The 22,556-nt window shown below is 36.3% G+C and overlaps 4 protein-coding genes across 10 annotated transcripts; 1 reads left to right on the forward strand and 3 right to left on the reverse strand.

Moving 5' to 3' along the window:
• Positions 1–160: 160 nt before the first annotated feature.
• Positions 161–1,284, reverse strand: LOC115712738 (F-box protein GID2). Its single transcript, XM_030641088.2, has one exon. The coding sequence runs from the start codon at positions 914–916 to the stop codon at positions 356–358; it is 561 nt and encodes a 186-aa protein (XP_030496948.1). The 5' UTR covers positions 917–1,284; the 3' UTR covers positions 161–355.
• A 7,837-nt stretch (positions 1,285–9,121) lies between these two features.
• Positions 9,122–11,509, reverse strand: LOC115712073 (uncharacterized). Of its 7 annotated transcripts, none has more exons than XM_030640296.2 (5): positions 10,821–11,509; positions 10,574–10,746; positions 9,841–10,486; positions 9,663–9,754; positions 9,122–9,563 (listed from the first exon to the last, which is right to left on the reverse strand). In XM_030640296.2, exons 1-5 carry the CDS (start codon positions 11,217–11,219, stop codon positions 9,428–9,430), a joined length of 1,446 nt encoding a protein of 481 aa, XP_030496156.2. In that variant the 5' UTR covers positions 11,220–11,509; the 3' UTR covers positions 9,122–9,427. The 7 variants fall into 7 exon arrangements, 6 of the variants coding, with proteins under 6 accessions (XP_030496156.2, XP_030496157.2, XP_030496158.2 ...); XM_030640297.2 differs by having other exon boundaries at positions 9,693–9,772; positions 10,821–11,502; XM_030640298.2 differs by having other exon boundaries at positions 9,693–9,754; positions 10,821–11,499.
• On the forward strand, positions 10,992–18,459 carry LOC115712205 (leucine-rich repeat receptor protein kinase HPCA1). Its single transcript, XM_030640455.2, has 20 exons — positions 10,992–11,122; positions 11,975–12,109; positions 12,535–12,655; positions 12,733–12,804; positions 13,038–13,112; positions 13,212–13,283; positions 13,447–13,611; positions 13,744–13,818; positions 13,993–14,064; positions 14,176–14,247; positions 14,355–14,423; positions 14,564–14,638; positions 14,742–14,813; positions 14,979–15,113; positions 15,218–15,696; positions 15,802–15,954; positions 16,042–16,178; positions 16,389–16,608; positions 17,074–17,309; positions 17,671–18,459. The coding sequence occupies exons 2-20, from the start codon at positions 12,028–12,030 to the stop codon at positions 18,127–18,129; spliced, it is 2,841 nt and encodes a 946-aa protein (XP_030496315.2). The 5' UTR covers positions 10,992–11,122; positions 11,975–12,027; the 3' UTR covers positions 18,130–18,459.
• Positions 18,281–20,762, reverse strand: LOC115712207 (probable methyltransferase At1g29790). Its single transcript, XM_030640456.2, has one exon. It carries the CDS (start codon positions 19,932–19,934, stop codon positions 18,606–18,608), a length of 1,329 nt encoding a protein of 442 aa, XP_030496316.2. The 5' UTR covers positions 19,935–20,762; the 3' UTR covers positions 18,281–18,605.
• Between the last annotated feature and the right edge of the window lie 1,794 nt (positions 20,763–22,556).

Genomic DNA, 22,556 nt, shown 5'->3' on the forward strand with positions numbered 1-22,556 from the left:
CGACTCACTTCTGATCTTCTTCTCATAGAGTTAGCTAAACAAAGTTCTAAAATGGTATGAAATTTCCCGAGTCTATTTTTTTGTTCTTTTTTCATTTCAAATACAGATAAGAAATTACGTGAATTCCCTGCAAAAGTATTATATTGGGAGAACCATAAAATTTGGAAACGAAAAGTTATAGTCTTGATTCGATTTATACACACAAGCAGCATAAAAAGAAAAATTACAGATCTATTTGATAAATCCCACAACAAATTATACAAAATCAAAGGACATTAAATTAAAAACTCAAGGTCCGAAACATGAGATTAGGGTAATAGTAGAGATTAGAAATATTATAACAAAATTAAAAGTCTCATCTGCCTCTGTTAGAATAATTCATCTTCTCATAGAAACGAATTGAGAGAAGTGAAAGAGAGAGATTGACCTCATCTTTTCCCCAACGCGTTGGAGGTTTGGAGTTTATCATCGGCGGAAACGGACCCCAAGACGACGCCCGCGGTGCTGCCGACGATGGCGATGCGATTGCCGAAGAAGACGAAGACGAGGATGATTGGGGTTTAGAGAGAGGCCAGATGTAAAGCGAGTGAAGGCGACGAAATCCCCCAAGGGCGAGAACCACGGATCTCAGCTGTTGATTACCGCAGCCGGTGTTGGCCCACTGCCTGGTGCAGATCAGCTCCCAGAGGCGTTCATCCTGGGCCGTGTCGTGCCACTGCTTGCTCACACAACCAGCCATAGCCAGAGTCTTCGCATCAACGTGCTTAAACACCTCAAACAACAAATTGTTGTCCAGATTCATGAATCCACTCCCTTCACCATTACCCACTCCTCCTTCTTCGTCGATTTTAATCTTTTTCATCTTCCGATCTTCCACAGTCGACGGAAGATCGTCCCCAATATTAGCACGCTTCATCACTAGCTTCTAATTTAGAAATGGTCTTTGAAAAATTGTTGGAATACAAAACAAATGGATGAGAATTTGGGATCGTAATCAACAGTATTTATACACGTGTAATACAAACAAACAAGAAATGAAGAAGTGGGACAAGAGAAAGCGGTGGAGGAAAGGGGTTACGGCCCTTTGTGGGTGGAGTGGTTAAAGGAGCTTTAACCTTATCGAAAACGACAATATTGAGTAATGAATGCGCTTGGTTTTTCTCTCCCACTCAAAACCAAAAATATGTCCAAAAATGACAAAAATGGCATCTTGGGAACAAAAAAGGTTTGCGAATAAGCTGCCCTCTCTGCTTCTTTTGCCAGGTTTCTACCACCGCAACCCTTATCGTGACCAATGACCAACAACAATAACAATAAGAAGATTAGAAAAGTAACTCTTCTATTTTTCAAGTTATTTGTTTCAAAAAAAAAAAATTAATAATATTATCAAAGTTCGATAATTTGATACATTGTGGCTGTTTAGATGAATTAACAATAACAAGTTTCACTTAAATCTTTTATTCTAAGTAGCTTTGTTCAAACATTCATACACAGGTTTGAGTCTTGTTTCCATCACTTTTTCATTTTTACTTGCTCTATTGATAAATATTTCAGTTGAAGATATCTTTTTGTGATGTTAGTCTGTTCCCATTATTGTGAGGAGTTTTCAAAGCCTCGTCTGATTTGGACAATGGTGTACGTAGAGCTATGGTGCTTGCTTGTGCTACTTGCGTTCAACTAATTATTACATACACAACAGGGAGATCCCTCGAGACTGTAAAGTCTATTCAAACTCAAATATGCATGTGAAATATATTTCTTTTTCCTTTTCATTTACAAAATGTGCTATTTAGTTTTGTTTATATGTATTACAGACCTGTGAGTTTCATACTCACATTTCTTTGCACCTCAAGCTTTTAGGTACTTGCACAGAAGCCAACATAAATTAGTTTCAGTCACGCTCAACTTAAAATATCATTCTCTAATATTTGTGCATGTTTAACTTGATGAATAGTGGTGATAAAAAATATTAATACTCAAAATCTTATTGAATTAAAAGACAGCCTTGTGTCCAAACTCCAAGAGTGAAAAGTGAAAATTCTTTCTAAAACAAGTCGGGCAACCATAATCAAATTGGTTGGGATTGCCCTTCCAATTTACACTATGCTAACGACGAAACATAAGAGACTTGGTTCTAAAATTGATGGTATGGTAAGAAATTTTTTGTGGAGTTGTGAGAAAGAAAATCTTTGCCTCTTTTTAAAAGCATGGGATAATCTATGCCTTCCAAAATCTTGTGGGGGCTTAGGCTTCCGAAAACAGTAGAGATGAACCAAGTTTTTTTTAGCTAAATTGGGTTGGCATATGCTAAATGACCACCAATTCCTCTACTGCAGGGTCTTAAGCGCTAAGTATCTCAAAGGCAATTTATGAAGTGCTCATATAAAAGTTTTTACTCTTTGTTTAGGAAGAATGTTGTAAAAGCCAAAGAGGTTCTGAAGAAAGGGGTTTCTAATGGTTTATGATGGAAAAGACACAAATATATATGAAAAGACTCGCGGAAAATCCATGGCAAAGAGTACGCAATATTTTGACCCGCTGATTGATGTTAGACAACGGAGAATGGGATCTCGTCAAGCTCTATTCCTTTTTTTACTCAAAAAGTTTGCAATATTCTAAAAGGGGGTAAGCCTAGTAGTTTTCTCTAGTAAATCTTCTTACTTGGTACAAGCTTTTGATCATGCTCCTCTCTGTGTTATGGCTCCATCCCTTTGGAACAATTTATGGAATAGTAAAATTTTGGAGCAACATAAAGTTCGTCGGTGGTGCATTCTCTCTAATGGCTTTCCAATTTGAGCTCTCCAAGCTAAGAGAATGCAGATCGAAGACACATCTTGCGCTCTTTGCGATGAGACTATGGAACATCTTTTCCTTAATTGCAACTTAGCTTTCCATTTATGGAGATCTTCCCTATTGGGGGTCATACCAATTCTTAATTCATGTGCTAGTGTCTAGAATTAGATAAATTTCTATGGGGCTTGAAGTCAAAGGGGTCAATGTTGATGATCTTTCCCTTTATGCTTCAATTGTGGTGATATGATATGGCAAGCCCATAATGATAAAGTACACAATAACAATATGAATAACATTAAACATTATATTGACTCTATTACTCATTGTTATGCAGATTATGGCTCATGTTTGTTCCTTTCTGCTCCAGTGGTCGCCTCATTTTTGTTGGGATTTATGCCCTAAAAGTAAATAATTAATGGATATATATTAGAGAATATATGAAATGCAATTATAATATAAATGATACATTAATTATAATAGTTTAATTATTAAATATATAACTGTTGACCGAGGTTTTCGGCAACCAATAAAATATTATAAGATTAGAGAACTGTAAGAAAATTAGAGAAGGGTTTTTACGTGGTTGGGGCGTTAATGAGCCTTAGTCCACGAGTCTATGTATTTATGAATGTATTAAATACAGAGAATGTTCTTGGTGAGTATTTACTCTTCTTGCACTTATGCAACCCAAGTTTTTTCGACCCCATTTAATGAGCTTTGAGGGGGTATTTATAGTGTTTTTGGTGGGGTAATCCCCAGGATTATTGTACATGTGTATCTGTAAAATCCATAAAGATGGGTATTCCCAATGAATATACCATGAGTAATGCATGGTCAAGTCTCTAGGTGCAGTAGGGCTTTTATGTGGAATGTCCTTATTTTCTTTTGATTGATGTGACCCTTCACAGTGTAGCATTCAATAGACTTAAATGATCATTACTTCGCAGCTGCAGATTGGGGGTTGTGCCGTCAGACTTTATTGCGTGTATCAGTCCCAACACGTTTCCTCCCATGCGGCATTAAATGTGAATTGACTGCTCAGGGGAAGCCTGACACCTCGCGGGGATGCTTTAGTATTACTTGGGCATCCGGGAGCATATGGGGCTCAGCATGCCTTCTCCGGGAGGCATGTCCCGGATGATGCCTTATATCACAAAGACTTAGCAAATAATTCAAGCATTAAGACGTTTTGATCCACGTGTCCCTGTCCGGTTGGTCCACGTATATTGGGCAAAATCAGGGGCAACAATAACAATTTCTTATTCATATGGAGAAGGTATAATCTTGTAAGGATGTACAAGAGAATTAAGATTATACGATATGAATAAAACAAATTGTTAGTGTATTAAAGTAATGAGAATCTTTAATGTAGAACTGCTAAGTAAGATTTGTTGGGATTTTATGCCCTAAATAAAACCCATTTCAAATACAATTTGATTTGTTATCAATAGAAGATTAGAAATCATTTATGTTTACATGTAGTTTTCATGTTTATGGTTTAATGTGTACAAAATCTGTTAAGTCCAAAACATATAGTTATTCACAATTATAGTGATGTCAACACAGTGGAAGGTAATTGTGATTATATGCTTCAAAACATAATGTCCCTTAATTCATCAATGCACTGGATTTACACTGATGTGATAGTCAGCAAAAAAATATAAATTGGACTGGGACCGATATTGATCTTGGTAAAGATATTATAATCTTATCGTTGTATCTTTCTAAGTCAATATCACCGGTTGATCTTAGATCAAAAGATCTCAATCCTGACATGGTTAGGTTCGATCTCAAGAGTGTTATTTGTGTTCTTTGATTTGTTAGTTAAGCCTACATTTTGGTCCAAGTAATATGTACATTTTGGGAACATGATAGTACAATTGAGTGGGAGCACTAAATATAGATATGGAATCAATAGCTTCTATCTGGACATAGAAGTGAAACGATGATTTCCTTCGAGCTTGTCTTAATAGAAATAAATGGAAGAGCTCTTGTTTGAGTGATTATATTAGTTTACTAAATATCATTTATAGAAAGCTAAGTGTTTTAGTTAAGCCTACCTTTTGGTCCGGGTAATACGTACATTTTGGGAACATGATAGTACAATTGAGTGGGAGCACTAAATATAGATATGGAATCTATAGCTTTTATCTAGACATAGAAGTAAAACGATGATTTCCTTCGAGCTTGACTTAATAAAGATAAATGGAAGAGCTCTTGTTTGAGTGATTATATTAGTTTACTAAATATCATTTATAGGAAGCTAAGGTGGCGTTTGGTTGGAGGTAATGAAATGGAATGGAATGGAAAGGAAATAATTTTCATTCCATTCCTTTGTTTGGTTGCATTTTAAAGTATTGGAATGACATTCTAATGGAATGTTCTTTCCACTATTTTAGTGGAATGGCTATTCCATTTTAAAAAGAAAGGAATGACCATTCTAATGTAACAAGAAAAAAAATTTAATGATTTTTTTATCAATTTTTTTATGCATTTTAAATTTTATTCCATTCCATTCCTATTCCTATTCCCATTCCCATTCCTATTCTTATATTTTCATTCCTCCCAACCAAACGCCTCCTAAGTGTTTTAAGGATAAAATACATTGAGGGGTGAAACAGTAAATTTGTCCCTAGTCGGTGTAAATCATCTATAAAGGATCTTTGATTATTGGGATTAGAACGATGGTTAAATATTTATAGTGTATCTGTATCGTGGAACATATAGAGCGTTCTATATAACTGAGAGTGCAATTCCAAGTTCTATAGTGGTTGAATGAGGAATTAATAAGTTAGGAAATTTACTTGGTAAATTCTAGATCTGCTTATTGGAAGCTCGGTTATATAGGCCCATGGTTCCCATACTAGTTGAGACAATACTGCTTATAAGAATTGATTTTAATTAATCAATTATAATTCTAAAATTAGACTATGTCTAATTTATGAAATTTCACTAAGCTAGGGCTTAATTGTGAAGAAAAGAGATTCTAGAGTTTATTTGTTAATTAAGAGACTTTATTAAGTCTAATTAATAAATATATTAAATGGCAATTTTATGTGATAATTAATTTTAATTATTAAATAAATAGTTTTGGCATTTAAGTGGTTGAATTTAAAAATATGGCATTTTTTGAGAAAAATAAGATAAATAGTTGAAAAATGGTAAAATTACAAGTGGTGGGCCCACATCCTATGGCCGGCCACTTGAGGTGTATTTTACTATTTATTTTATCAATTTTTAATGCCAAATTAATTCAAACCTAAACCTAGAAGGTTTCCTATAAATAGATAGTGATGGACTCAAAATTGGAAGTTTAATATTTCACTTGCCTTCAGTCAAACTTTGAGCCTTCTCTTCTCTCTCTATTTTAAATCCTTCCTCTCTCTTTCTCTCTTCTATTTTCGAACCCTATAGTGATAGAGTACATGCCCACACATAACAAGTTGGTACTCAATCATAGTGTGTAAGACTGTGAAGAATCCAATTCAAGTGAAGGAAAATCGGCCCCCATTATCTCTAACATTATTTTTACTATAAATACATGATTACTTTCTAATGTCTTAAAGAATAACTTTTTTCTCGAACAATTAAAGTCGAACCAACGGTTAGAAAGGGTCGTGGCCTTGCTTCAAACAGTAAACTTGAACAACGAAGGAGGCAAGCTGGTAAACCATTAAAGGTCGAGGTGGACCTCAGTATGGGCAAAGTAGTTAGGACTGAAGCCAACGCTTATAGTCGATTTATGGGTCAACAAGTAACCATTTTGTGTCTAGGTCATCATTACAATTTTTTTGATACACCCCAACAATATGAAGATCAAGTGCTTAATCGAATAGCGGTGAGTAATTTTAATAATTTATGGTTCTAATTATTTTATAAGGTCGTTTAAGAATTAATATGAATTCTTATTTGCTTTATCATACTGTTTTATTTTAATATTGATGGGAATTCCTATCGAGACCTACTAATATGGACTCTATATACGGAGATGGTAGAGAGGTATAGTGAGCGAAAGACCATCAAACATAAGTGGTTTAAGCAACATTACACTAAATCGGAAGATTAAGAGAAAGTTCTTGAATTACTCCCTGACCACTTGAATAAGGAGAGTTGGAAGCTTATTTGCAAACCATTCATTAGCCAAATTTTTTTGAACCGCTCAAAAAAAAAAAAAAAAAAAACAAAGCAAATAGGTAGCTAATGAAATATCCAACGACGCAAGGCACGAGATCATTAGCTTTCTACACGTCACAACTTTGTAAGCAATAATATTTATTCTTTATTTTTAAAATATAATTTATCTTAAAATACATTATAAACTATTTTATACGTTTATATTTGTATTGGGTGGTCCACCCAAAGAGCATGTGGTCGATGCATGGAGGGTGGCTCATACGAAACAAGCGTTTGGTGGCTTTGTCAATGAAGTCACTGCAAAAAATTTTGTAAGTAAAAAAAATATTGTATTATTAAAATTTAGATATTATATTAATTATATGTTCTAATAATATTTATTTAAATAAGATGAATTGCGTAAGGAGCTTGATAGGAAACGACTCGAAAGACAATCATAGAGCTATACATCTGGTACTGAATCTGATACTAGTTATCAATTCAACGTACTTAAAAAAAGTTATTGGCGAAAGATCTGACTATCAAAGAGGCGTGGGTTAGAGGGTCAAAGACAAAGAAAAAATAACATACAGTCAAACTCAGTCAACTGTGCCTCCTCCACCCCCTGATGAAATGTTTAACACTGTGGCAGATGTATTACAACTATACGTGACATATTAGGGAGTAGTCTGATCCCTCATCAACGTGTCAATTTATATAACCCACGGTTTGAAAACTTTATTCAAATGTACGGTCAATCACAATCTCCTAGTGATTCGTCTTCTCAGAGTTATGCCACTCCTCCACAACATCAACACCAACCTTCTTCGCAGCAACAATTCTAGCCTTCTCCGTAGCAACAATTCCAGCCTTCTTCGCAGCAGCAACACCAACCTTCTCTGCAACAGCAACACCAGTTTGGTCCGCAACATGATAATCAGTTCTTATATAGAATCCCATCAAAGTCTCCTCTGCTCGGCTCAAATTTTGCTAATTTTGGGATATTTGGAAGTTCATCACAAGAGCACTAATTTCTTTTTGAACCCCTATACTCAACCAAGCTCAGTTAGGGAACCTAACACTTGGTTTATCATCAGATCAACCATATGTTCTTTTTTCGCTACAGCCGTCGGGACCTCCCAATGATAATAATGTGTATCAAGCCTTTGTAACTTGAGATCTTAATGAGAATATTATGGAATAATTGATTTATATTTTTTTTAATAATTTAATTTAATTTAAGACATTTTAATAGTATTAATAAGCTGAACATTGTTATTTAGTTTGTAATTTTTATTTATTTAGTGTAATTTGAGACATTTTAATAGTATTAATGAATATTGTTAGTGTTAAATTATAATATTTAGAATTGGTTAAATTATATTTAATTTTTTTTAAATTGTTATTTATATATTTATATAATTTATTAATTAATTAATTTAATTTTATTTTTTAAATATAACATCAACGTACATTAGCACGGGCACCTACTGCTAATGCTGTGTGTTGATTTTGTTAATCGAAACTAACACAAAGCATTAGCGGTGGTGCCCGTCACTAATGTTTGCCACTATTAATAGTTATTGAATTCTGCCGCTAATAACTATTAATAGCGGCCAAGTATTAGCGGCAAGCTATTAGTTGTGGATTCCCATCGCTAATAGCCAGTAGCAACATATTTTGGAGTCATTAGCGGCGGACCCCTCCATCCCTATTGATGATAAATGTTGTAGTGTTTGGCCCCACCCCTTGAAAGATTGGATCAGAATTAATTGTGACGCTAAGGTAGGGAGTGAGGCAATGTCTGTGGTGGCGTTAGTTATAGATCGCTAGAATAGCTTCTTTGATCCTCTTATTGGCGAAGCAACGACTTCCTTGTTAGCCTTGGAAACGATGATTTCTATGAAGCATCTTTTTGTGTTGGTTGAGAGCGACTCTGAAATAATTATCAAAGAGCTAAAAGGAACTTATTCTAATTGGGATATTAGTAACTACATACATCAATGTAATAGACTGTAATTTATTTGTGGGTTGTAATTTTTCTTTTACTCTCAAAGTTTGTAAAATATTATTTGCAATGATCTTGAGGTCTAGTTTTCTCTTTTATTAAAAAAAATACTTATTTCAAAACGAAAAAAAAAAGCCTTTGCAATTTGTGATTTATGCCATCACACTTCGATATAAGTGTCAAATTGTGCCTGCTTCAGAGATAGTATGCGTATTAAATAAAGTTCAGAGCATAATTAAAATAGCTTACAACTTTACAAGAACTAAACATTGTTCAACTTTATACAAGTTGGCTCACTCTCTCATGCTAAACCATTCTGAAACTCCCAACCAATTTCACTCCAACTGAATGGCTATAATCATAGGCCAACAAAATGTGTGGTATATTTTAACATGTTAAGTTACACAGTTAGTAAGACATTGATCTTACTTCTTCTCAAAAGAGTAAACTAAACCAAGTTCTAAAATTATATAAACAGACCCTACAACTTACAGGTTCAAGGCACCTTAACGGTCAGGCTGTCTTCTTCCTTTTGTTCTGCTGCCTTGGTTTAGTCCTCATTTTAGAAGCAGTTATAAGTTTATAATCAGAACAAGGCATTTCACTAAGCTTGCCAAACCTTTTCTCGTAGAAGTTCCACAGTTCTGACCTAAAGGATCAAACATTTAAAGATAGAGCATGAAAAGAAATTGAATAACAAATTGACACTTTGTTAAAAGACATTCAACATGGAGAATCTATTGCGTACCAATACGCCAAGAACTGAAATGGAGCATACTTAGCATAAATTCTTTCAACATCTGTCACCATTGTCCTAATGCTAGATTGTATGGCATGAACCTGCAGTACTTTGATTGGCTTCTTGTTCAGATAACCATGAATATTGTAAGGGTGATGAAGATTATGAAAAGAGCAAGAGAGCAAACCTGTGCTAAATGTCTGATAGTTTCAGAGTCAGTTGGAATGACATGATAAAACCCCATACACATAAGCACATTGGCACATGTAAAAGGACCAAACCCATCAATTTGTCTCAGCTGCTCAGCCAACTTATCGTAGCTGTTCAAGCTCCTTTCCATGCAATTTTCTTCCAATTGTCTTAGTTGAATCCTACCCTCAACAATACTCTGAGCCAAGTTCACTATCCGGCCTGCTCTGTACCCGAGCTTGCAGCGCTTTGCCAGGAAATTCTTGTCAAGTTTTGCAAGTTCTGTTGGAGTAGGGAAATTCCCAACCTTATCAAAACCAGTGTCCGTGACTAAGTGAGGATCACAGAGCAAACCAGAATCAGCAATACAATGTTCTACCCTCAAATTTCGAGATGTGGGTTGGACTTTGTCCAGAACAATGTCATTGGAAAGATTTTCAAACCCTTGTTTGATCTCTCCAGAAAACTGGGAAGCCAAGCATTTAGAAGCTTTGGAGTTTTGAAGCTTCTTCTTGGGTTCTACTTCTTTCAATGCAGGTGTTTCAGGGATGAAATGCTCAGTCTTATCGGGTACTAGAGACTTTAGCTGGAGTTCTAGCTGAAGATCACAAAGCGCCTCAGCCATTGACAGAGTCCTCGGCCACCTATCCATTGTCAAAGAATGTCACTAAATGAACAGAATGCACCAGAAAAAAAAAATAGTGGTCATGTGAAGCTGAAAAAAACCATACTGGCAATTACACAGAAGAATACACTTCACCATATCCTCAAACAAAGTAGGTGACCTAAAAACTCTTCCAATGACCGAGCCTTCTTCTTCGTCGCTGGAGAAGTATAACTCGTGGAACCCTCTGGAGATTCTCTCGTCGTTTTCCGACAGCCGCAGCATTCTCGACACTTGCGTCTGTGAAACAACACTAAAAAAACATAAGAAACGACCCAACCCGATAACAACCCAAACGAGAAAAAGCTTCATACGAGTATAGCTTCTTCGTTCTCAGGAGTCAGAGAGCGAGTCCCAGCGTAGACACGAACGTGGAGACACTGCGGACAATCTTGGGGTTGGGAGACGTGGACCATGACTGAATCGGAGGCCGAACAATCCGCCTCCTCAGATGGGTCCCATTCGCATTCATGGCGGTGGAGGGAGTTGGGGTTCAGCCGCAGAGGGCGGAGGAGGGTCTTGGAAATTGGGTCCCATCGGTTGGGGGCCATCATGAACAGGCCATGGCTGCAAACGACACTCGCCAGCTCAAAACGCTCCGCTGCTTCACCCAGTGGTAACATTAACGATACCCACTCTTGTCTGTCACTTTCAACTCTGCCTCTTCTATGCTTCTTCTCCTCTGTCATTTTGTAAATTTCTATGTGCGACATAATCCAATGATGTTCATTTGTCTCCGAATAAAAAAGCCTCTTTCTAGTTTGTCCCTTTTTGTGTTTATATATATGTAATTTTTTACTAGCATTGAATAATATTATTATCCTATTTTATACGTAAACAAAGAAAAAGAATAATATAATGTTCTTTTCCTATCTCTCCCTGTGGATGGATAAAGAGCTGTATCTTACCTTGTTTTGCATTGGTGGCCTTCTGAGTATTACATGAAATGGCATTAGACCCTTTTGTGTTTGTCTGTTGGGAAACCTTCAAAATTCCTTTCTAAGCAGTGCATGTTTGATGTGAGTTGTAAGTCCTCTTAATGAGTGTAATGTTTTGGTGTATATTTTGTGTGCACATACATCATTATTATAAATAATGGTGGAGCAAAATCCTAGTTAGAAGAAACAAAAATGACATGTTGGGTACAAAATATTTTATGAATAAAAAACACCTTCTAAGCCAACTTATAAGTTGTTTCTGCCGTCTATCTTTTTCTTTTGGAAGGTTTCTACCAGCTCAGGCCTTACCTTGATCAACAACAATAAAAGAAGAAAAACAAGATAGTAACTCTTTCATTTTTCAAGCTATTTTCTCATAGTTTGATCTGTTGATATTACATGGTGGTTTGCTTAAGTAGGTTTGTTTCAAACATTCATACAAAGGTTTGAGTCTTAGTTTCCTTTCATTTTTCATTGTACTTGCTCTATTGATAAAAATTCCAGCTGAGGATATCTTTATGTGATGTTAGTCTGTTGGCGAAATTGTGAGGACTAGTTTTTGAAGCCTCGTCTATTTCGAACAATGATTCATAGATCTCTGGTGCTTGTGCTGCTTGCTTTGAACCAATTGTTACATGTAGCAGGAGAGACAGAGCCCCAAGACTGTAAGTTCTATTCAAACTCAATTTTGCATATGAAATACACTTTTCTTTTTCATTTAAAAAATGTGCTATTTAGTTTTGTTTATATGTATTACAGACCTATGAGTCTAATATTCAGCTTTCTTTGCACCTCAAGCTTTTCGGTACTTGCACAAAAGCCAACGTAAACTAGTTTCAGTCGTGTTCAATTTAAAATATTATTCTCTAATATCTGTATGTTTAATACCTAATGAATAGTTTAACTTAAATATTGCGCTCCATGCAGATGCAGTAGTGCAAAATATTATTTCTCAAAATCTTATTGAATTAAAAGACAATTGAATCAGCCTTTTCAATATCTTGAACATCTTCTCTGTGTTATTATGGAAGGAAATAGTTGTTTACGTGGTGAATCATATATCTATTTCATAATCATTATCTCTGTACAGACAATGCATTGCTGTCACTCATGAGTAGTTGGGAGAATTTATCAATGAATTGGGAGGGGCAAGATCCTTGTGGAGAAAATTGGCAAGGAGTTTGGTGTTCTGATTCACGTGTGACAAAGATGTAAGTTTTGGTATTCGACTGATAAGATGCCTTCACTAAATCATTTGGACATTAACAGGATTTTCTTTTGATTTTAGAATATTACCAAGTATGAACCTGGTGGGTACTCTACCTGACAATATACAGCAACTATCTGAGCTTCAGTCACTGTAAGTGTTCTATTTTCAGTCTTTTCTACTTTTAGAGCTCTCAAATCATTTGCTAACTTCTTTTTTCCTGAATATAAAATAAATGTTTTATCATTGGTAATGAAACACTCTTGCATCATACTAATGTGTTTCTTTTTTCCTTTCTTTTTACTTTCATGTTTCTGAGTTTTTCCCTTGTGGTATTTGATTGTTCTTCTTGTGTACATTTCCTGATTAAGTGTTTCTTTCCATAGGGTTCTTTCTTATAACAAGAACCTGGGAGGATTGCTACCGCCATCAATAGGGAATTTAAAAAAATTAGAAAACTTGTAAGAAATTGAATTCTAGACTCGGCACTCAACATTGTCTGTCTAAAATAAATAAATAAAAGTCTTATCTAATTCCTTGTTTTTTCACTTTTATGGCAGAGCTCTTATCGATTGCAACTTTTATGGTCCTATTCCAGACTCAATAGGAAATCTACGGCAGCTAAATTTTCTGTAAGGGTTATCAAATTGGAATTTTTATAATGTGCTATTGCTTTGGCAATTGCATCCAATTCCTTTACAATGGCTATATTTCATTTCCTGATTTTGTGATGTTTGTTCTATGGAATTTTGAAGTTTCAGCACCTGAAAAAATTGTTGTTGCTTTTTGTTGTAGAGCTTTGAATTCTAATAAGTTCAGTGGATCAATTCCAAGTTCAATTGGTTACCTTTCTAACCTTCGTTGGTTAGATCTATCGGAGAACCAGCTCGAAGGATCCATCCCAGTCTCTAATGGAACCACTACACCTGGTCTTGATATGCTTTTTGGCGCAAAGCATTTGTATGTCAGCTGTTTTTACATTTTATTTATTTTTGAGCTTTATAACTTCTTTTTTTTTTTTTGTGATGTAGATCTTTACAACTTCTTGCTTACATGAATTTGTGCTGTTTCAAAATCATTGACCATCTACAGTCATCTTGGGAACAATAAACTCCAGGGTCGTATTCCCAGTCAGCTGTTCAACTCAAATATGACTTTGCAACATGTGTAAGTCCCTATATTCTTTCTCTCTATTTCTTTAACATCCTTATTTCTCTTGATGAAAGTTGTGCAGATGGTTTTCCTACCCATATGTGTAGTAAATAAAACTACCGAGTGAATATAGTATTGAGTGATCATTGCCAGTATAAACATTCTGACATTTTTTTTGCCACTTGCCAGGCTTTTGGACAGCAACAAGCTTACTGGTGAAATTCCTGAGACTATTGGACTTGTCCAAACTTTGGAGGTGTTGTGAGTATCTACTTGCATTCGCAAGACTTAGTAATTTCATAATAGATATTACCTGATTTCAAGTTTCTTTGGACATGATTTCAAGTAACTTATGCCATACTTTGCCAACAGGCGCCTGGATAGAAACATATTGACAGGAGCAGTGCCTGTCAACATTACCAATCTTGTAAATGTCACTGACCTGTAAGGAGAACAAAACAAATAATCCAACTCAGCTTTAGCTTGTTTAGGAGTAATATTGTTTTACATGAGAATGTCACTCTAAAGTTTTCAGTTGTTGGCTTCTTCAGGCTGTTGTCCAACAATAAGCTGTCTGGTCCTATTCCCAACCTCAGCAGCATGAAGTTCCTTACTTATGTGTAAGTGATTCATTGATTTGATTACTCCCATGTAGAGCCAGGCCAAGTAGACAATTTAAAAGTAATATCTCCAAAAAATGCAATCTTTCATAGCCAATCTTAATATTACACTTTTTTCATTATTGCTAAAATAATATCAGGGATATGAGCAACAATAGTTTTGATTCATCAGCTTTCCCTGCATGGATTTCATCATTACTCTCTTTGACAACAATGTAAGCTTTCTTTGACGACAATGCAAAACCTGGAATTATTTTCTAAGATTCATAAACAAGTTACAGCATTGATAGACAATGTATTTCATGATATGCTTGACAGATCAATGGAAGGCACACAACTTCAAGGGCCAGTTCCTGTTTCTCTTTTCAGCCTCCCCAATTTAGAAACTGTGTGAGTTCTCCCATTAATCTTAAGCTTTCTAATATCATGAAAGAAAGTAGTGAATTTTGAATGAAACAATCTCTTGTTTTCTTATTTCTGTGGCCAGTGCAAGGACCATAGTGTATATTATTATATAGAGTATAAGATAATTTATCTAATTTATGGTGGTGACAGGGTACTACGAGAAAACCAGCTTACAGGAGCATTGAATCTGGGAGCCAGCTATAGTAGCCGACTTACGCTAGTAGATATGCAGAATAATCAAATTAGTGAGGCTCCAAGAGTCATAGAAGGAAACATTACTTTGATGTAGGCCACATTCCTCAAATATTGTGGCCACTTCTAGGAAATTATGGCTTGTGGTAATGCTGTAGTTTTTAACTCATTTGATTTTGAATATTTTTTTTCTACAGACTCACAAATAACCCAGTTTGCCCAGAAACGGGAGAGGCAAAAAGTTACTGCCTGGCCCATGTTCCTGATACCTCTTATTCAGTGCCACCTGTAATATGTAAACCAATTATCTGCAGTTCAGGCCAAGTTTTAAGCCCTCACTGCAGTTGCGCTTATCCGTACAAGGGAACATTTATGTTTAGAAGTATTTCCTTCTCAGATTTGAGAAACTCGAACTATTTAATGGATCTTCAGGAGGGACTCATAAGTACTTTTGAGTCCAATAAATTGCCAGTGGATACAGTATCTGTAAATGATCCCACAATGGACTCATTGGCATATCTTAATGTGACCATAGAAATCTTCCCTTCAGGCGAAGATCGCTTTGATCGAACCGGAATTACTGGTATAGCATTTTTGCTTAGCAACCAGATTTTTAAAGCTCCACAGATGTATGGACCTTATGCTTTTATTGGTGATGACTATGTCAACTATGCAGGTACTACTGAAAGATACAAGTTTCCAATTGAACTAAACAATGATATAATTATTAAATTCAATGCTTGCACTTTGACTCTCATTCTCTCTGTGCTTTACCATGAAGTATCTCTTGAAAAAAGCAAGTCATCAAGCAGAGGCATTATTATTGGGGCAGCGGTTGGCGGTTCTATCCTTTTGCTATGCTTGGTCCTTGCTGGATTTTATGCATTCCATCAAAAGAAAAGAGCAAATAGAGCAATTGGAAACAATCCATTTGGTGAGATCAACATATATTTAGATTTCGGCAGCTTATAGTTAAAGAGACGGAGCATCATAAGTTAACTATATTGTTACAAAAATGCAGCACAATGGGACACAAACAAAACCCGGGGTGATGTTCCCCAGCTGAAAGGGGCACAATGGTTCTCGCTCGAAGAGCTTAAGAAATTTACCAACAACTTCTCAAAATTGAATGAGATTGGATCTGGCGGCTACGGCAAGGTTAATTTACTGTCTCTTAATTTCTATTAGTTATATATTAACTTTGATTTAATTTATGCTAGCCAAGCTACAAGCTTTTTTAAAGCAGCCATTTGTCCTCAACTTTACATCTCTGCTATGCAAACAAAGTAAAATCACTTTACATGTTGGCCTGTTTTCTCCCTCTTTCTCATAAACAAACTAATTTATTTGTTGTTCCTATCATCACAGGTATATAGGGGAATTCTTCCAACGGGTAAATTGATGGCAATTAAAAGAGCTCATAGAGAATCTATGCAGGGTGTGCCAGAATTTAGAACTGAGATTGAACTTTTATCAAGGGTACATCACAAGAACCTTGTCAGCCTAGTGGGTTTCTGTTTTGATCAAGGTGAACAACTGCTGGTCTATGAGTTTGTTCCAAATGGTACTTTGAGGGATACTCTATCAGGTACAAACACAAACTTTGATGTGGAGTTGTTCATTTTTCTAAGATTCTCAGCTTTTAATTTGTCAAGTAATTTGTTAATCTACCATACCTTCCGTGCCTGCTAAATGAGTGAACAAAGTCATAGCAACATGAAAGTAATAAGAATCGATCAAGCTGAAATAGCTGTAACATCTGAGACATTGTAGGAATTTGCTATTTATATCCTATGAGCATGCAAATGAGTTTTTTACTTGATTTTCACAATTTTTTCCAACATAATATTTCTTTATTTTGAATATTATGTTCTCTATAGCCTCATGGATTTTTAAGTCAAAAGTATTTTGAGTATCTTTCCTTCTTGTATCTTTGTAGAGTGTGGGTAAACCTACTGCATTTATCCTTGAATACCATATAATTTTCCTTTATTTCCCATGAATGTAAAAGTTCTCTCTCACTCTCTCTCCTAACATTTATAAAGTTGTGCAGGAAAGTCTGGAGTCAGGTTAGACTGGATAAAGAGACTTGAAATATCCCTGGGTGCAGCCAGAGGCATTGCCTATCTTCATGAGTATGCAAGTCCTCCCATAATACATAGGGACATTAAATCAACCAATATTTTACTAGATAAGCACTTAAAAGCCAAAGTTGCTGATTTTGGTCTCTCCAAAATTATGGGTGACTGCGAAAAGAGTCATGTCAGTACTCAAGTTAAAGGAACTGTGGTTAGTATGATTCTCTCTCATTCCAAAAATTTTAATTAAACAACAAAATGTGGTCAATATAACAGTAATAATCTAAATTCAGTTTGGTTATATGTATTTTCTTCTATTCTGTTGACCGGTGTATAGATTTGAAATGTGATTCACTATGAGTACTTGACTTGGTTTTATGGATGTTAGAATTTTTTAACTATAGGATTTCAACAGAAAAATTTGCAACTGCCTTGGAAGAATTCGCAAAGAAATTTCAGTAATTAATGGTTTCTTTTTTCTACATGGGGGCGTATTTATGTACTATGTCAGCATGAATTCACATTCGACATTGAGAATTGATCTTTACATATATTGTTTGGAATTGGTGTAGGGATATTTGGATCCTGACTATTACATGACCAACCAGTTAACTGAGAAGAGTGATGTTTATAGCTTTGGAGTAGTCATGTTAGAAATAGTAACAGGACGAAGACCAATAGAGCAAGGGAAATACATCGTCAAAGAGGTTCGAATGCCTATGGATAAGACAAAAGATTTATACAACCTTCATGAAATTCTAGACAAAACTATTGTTGACTTTGGCATAGCACTTAAAGGTTTGGAAAAGTTTGTCGACTTGGCGTTGAGGTGTGTTGAAGATTCAGGAGCTGAAAGGCCTACAATGGGAGAGGTAGTGAAAGAGATAGAGAACATCATGCAGCTAGCTGGTGTGAACCCCAGAGCTGAATCAATAGCAACATCAGAAACTTATGAAGATGCTAGTATGCGGTATCATATTTACAACCCCGAGTTCTTTCCATATAGTGGTGACTTTCCACATCCAAGGTAGTAGCCTCCGCCAGTATAGCTGCAGTCAATGAATGTTTAAACTGGTATCAATTGACTGGTTGAGGGTGGCAGCTACTTTCATTAGAAACTTTTTTTTCTTGTACTTATCAGGACCTGTATTGTATTATGGAACCAAAATATGTAATGGAATATTTAACAAAAGTTTTAAACTTTTGGTGTTATTAGAAAGAAAATTTGTAGAGAAACACTGTGTATAATTACAGAGAAAAGCAGATAGGCCATAACAGTCATTACATTCAAATTTATGGCCATGTTCCATGGTGTTTCTGTTTTAAATATTCTTCCCTTTTTTTTTTCTCTTGAAATTCCATATTGCTTCTTGGTGTCTAATATTCTAGATCTGTCATTGAAAGCTAAAAAAACCATAACCAATCAAATCTTAGAACTTCAAGACAGAATAGTCATACTTTTGATGCCTCTATAGAGCATATTGCTGTGTATAGAAAGCTACTAAACTTAGCTCATTGGTTTCTCCAACAGGGCTGAGAAGTACCAGTCATTCTTATCCATTCTGCGGTCTACATTCCTGCCAACATTCCATCTCAACTTATTAAACCCAACACGTTCAATTAGAGGGATGTAAGTTTGGTTCAGCTGGGGCCTGGTGCAGATGAAATGATCAAGCCAGAGAAGTCCCCCTGGCCTTAGTACCCTATAGATGTCATAGAATATGAACTCTAGATGGGTGTCTGGAATCCAATTACTCAGAACATGCATGGAATGAACAATATCCAGTGTGTTTTCAAAGAAAGGAAACCGATGAGAGACACTGACATGGATCGGAATCAGGCCTCTTGAAGCAATGAAGTTGTTGAAAGGGCCATCAAAGTTCATTGAGCTTGTGATGACAGTCACATCTCTTTCTCTCATTCTAGCTGCAAATGTACCACTTCCACCTCCAATGTCAAGTCCTATCCGGATTGTCCCTTTCGGTTTTATTCTCAGAACTTGATCAATCCCATAACTCAGTCCTCCATTGTCATGGAGCCAGCGGCTCTTCTCCCTACCCTGCAAATCAAAAGAGTCTTGGCTGCCATAAAACCCGGACATGTTCTTCCGCTGAATGAGGCACCCATAACTCTTGCAAGTATAAGGATCCCAAATGATGCTGCTGTCCGGCGGGATTGACCAGAGGCTGTCTGGAAATGGGGTTGGCTCCTTGTAACCAGCAGGGGACTTGGGATGGCATCTTCGTCGAGGAAGCGGCTCGCAGCCCTTAAGCATGAGTGTTTGAGCAAAAACATCATCCACAGGACACTCCCCTCCAATTTCATATGTTAAGTACCGAGCCAGATCCTCTTGTAGGCTCAGGCAGCCTGCTCCAACTGCAGAGTAAATTTCATCCAATCCGGTAGTAGAAGAGGATTTCCCAAGTGGGAGCTTGTGTGGCCCAATAGCTAGCTTAAGCTCATTATTACCATTCTGATTCATGAACTCCCATATTTCATCACTACTTGAAGCCTCATTTTTTCTAGCCAACTCAACAAGCAGTGCCTGAACAAGTAAGTTAGTGGAGTTAAGTTTCTCGTTGAGCTCAACAACCAAGGACTGACTGGTCCTATCGAGTTGTTCTATTGTTGAAACATGGTCATGGAAGAGTTTGTTGGTGTAACCAGAAATGGAGTTCTTGACATGGATAGAAGGCCCTGCGACGATGTAAAGGGTGAGAAGGTTAGTGAAAACGACAACAATAAGCATCTGAAGGTTGTGCTTTCTGCTGCTGATATGAGTTTGGTTTAAATGCTTTCTTGGGTAGAAATCTTCCTCAACAGGTGCAGCTCCCATCTTTTTTACTCTTCCTTAATGTTACTATAATCACTAGGCTTTGGGTTTTTCCTCTGAGTAGAATGAAAGAGTGAGTGAACAAAGAAAGATTGCAGAAGCCAACACTACTAAACAGCATAGAATCGACATGTAAAGGCAATTGTAAGTTGTGTTATTATATATTAACTCCTCAATGCAATGGAGAAGTCATATATAAATTAAACGTTTGCCAAATCTTATGATATCTGCCCAAAAAAAATTATAATAATTATAATAATAGAGGTTCATAATATATAGAAAAATACTAAAATTATCCAAAAAGAAAAAAAAAACAAAGGCTAAAACAATTTAGCATGAATAGTTTTTCTTTTCTTGAAAAAAAAATTAAAAAAATAGATCTTCAGGCTATAAATCAGCCATAAACATGTGTAGAAAGAACCGTGATATACAGTCCACCAAATATGTATATATATTGTTATTGTTCATAGAGAGTGTCATTTTAGCAAGAGCATGAGCTATCTTTCTAAAACTATAATTAAATTATATCTCAGCAAAACTATTAGAAGTCATCAAAATATCTTATAAATTTACTCCACACCAAGAACCATTGCGAAGCAACCTAACAGCTTTAATAGAAACTCAATGACTTAATCGCTAAACAGCTTTTATATAAAGTTAAATATAGTACTTTTGACTGTATTCCTAATAAAAGTTTCCTCGTTCAGTGTTACTCGGCGGAGTGGGCGTTGAAGAAGTACAGTGTGAGATTAATTAATGATTCTGAAGATATACTGATATAATCACAATTCTTAATTCTGCTTGTGGAACTATCTCATACGTACTTTGTGCCATGTGGTGTAGCACCATCAAAACAGATCACAACATGTGCTCATCACTTATTATTCATTTTCTCGAAAAAAATCAAAGCAAAGCATATAATGTGAGTGAGAGTCAATACAATAAATTTGCTCAAAACCATCTTGTACGGATATGTCACAACTCAAAATTTAATCTTAAGTAATAGCACACAAACTGCAGTAGTGAAAATATTAACTACGCTCATAATTAATCTTGTACATTGCCTGTCCCAATTGCATGTCGTATTGCCTGTCCCAATAATCAAAAACTGATACTTGTCTTCTTTTTTGAAGAAAGTAATCGAACTTTATTAAACTTCAAATTCTGCAACCAACAAAGGAAGCATATTAGTTGGGACATCCCCCATACTGAAAATACGATCAGGGTAAGAAATAGCAGCTTTAGCAATTGTATGAGCTACTAAATTTGCTGACCGTTTTACAAAAGAAATAGTAACACCTCTTAATCTCATAAGCAAGTTTTGACACTCTTTAATTACATCACCAAAGAAAGAGATCATATGAATTGGACTACGTATTGCTTGTACCACCACCAAACAATTAGTTTCTAAAATCACATTCAGCCATTGCTTATCTTTAATCCAGCTAAGAGCCTCTCGAACTCCAATTGCTTCAGCTAACTCCGGTCGAATGTTGCCATGGCACAGCCGAGACACTCCTTCTAGCATATAGCCATGTTCATCCCTTGCCACGATCCCATAACCATAATCTTGACTGCTTCCAAAAATTGATGCATCCACATTAACCTTGATTTCATTGACATTAGGTGCACACCATCGGTCTAAACCATCCCCAGCCAGCAAACCTGTCTGTGATGTCTCCAAATAAGGAGTTTGAGCCGACTTCCATTGATCAAGATAGCATGTGGCAAATGCAAAAATAAAGGAGGCATTTGTGTCTTTGTTCTTCCATACCTTATCATTCCTTGCACTCCATAAAGCCCAACACAAAGTACAAAACAACTGTCGTGTCTCTACAGTGGCTGTGTTGAAGACAGTTACACACCAGTCGACGAAACTGGTTCCCTGCTGCAATGGAAGCTGTATTGCAGCTTTCTCCCAACACTGAGACGCTGTAGAACAATAAACTAGTGCATGCATTATTGTTTCATTGTGCAAACCACAAACCGGGCATAAACTATCAACATCCACCCTTTTTGTAATCAATTGGACCTTTGTAGAGAGACAATTAGTTCCCCCTCTCCATATCAAATTCTTAATCTTAGGAGGTATTTTTAATCGCCACAGCTCGCTCCAAAACTCAGATGCTTCAACACTATTCCAGGCACCTTTTCCTTTCTGAATGAGGTTGAAAGCACTTTTAACAGAGTAATTGCCGCTGAGTTCATGATGCCAAACCAGTTCGTCTGCTGCTGGATGTTGCAGAATAGGAACTGATGAGATAGCAGCAACATCTCTGCTATTGAACAGGTCCTGGAGCAGCTCCAAATCCCACCTTTCACCACCAATCTCCATCAGATTACCCACAACAGCCGTGGATAGTGCAGGGTGCATGGAAGTTATGCAGGGATTATCTTCAAACAACAGCCACGGTTCACCAGTGACAGCCACTTTACTGTCCGAACCAACCTTCCATCTTGCTCCCATTTGAACCACTCTTTGAGCTTCGAAAATACTACGCCAAATGAAGCTTGGATTGTTGCCAAGAGATGCTGTGAGATAAGTTCCATTCGGATAGTAGCGAGCTTTGTAAATTCTAGCAACAAGAGAGTCATTGTTTGTGAGTAACCTCCACCCTTGTTTTC

This window comes from Cannabis sativa, chromosome 4, assembly GCF_029168945.1.
Source record: "Cannabis sativa cultivar Pink pepper isolate KNU-18-1 chromosome 4, ASM2916894v1, whole genome shotgun sequence".
Lineage (NCBI taxonomy): Eukaryota > Viridiplantae > Streptophyta > Magnoliopsida > Rosales > Cannabaceae > Cannabis > Cannabis sativa.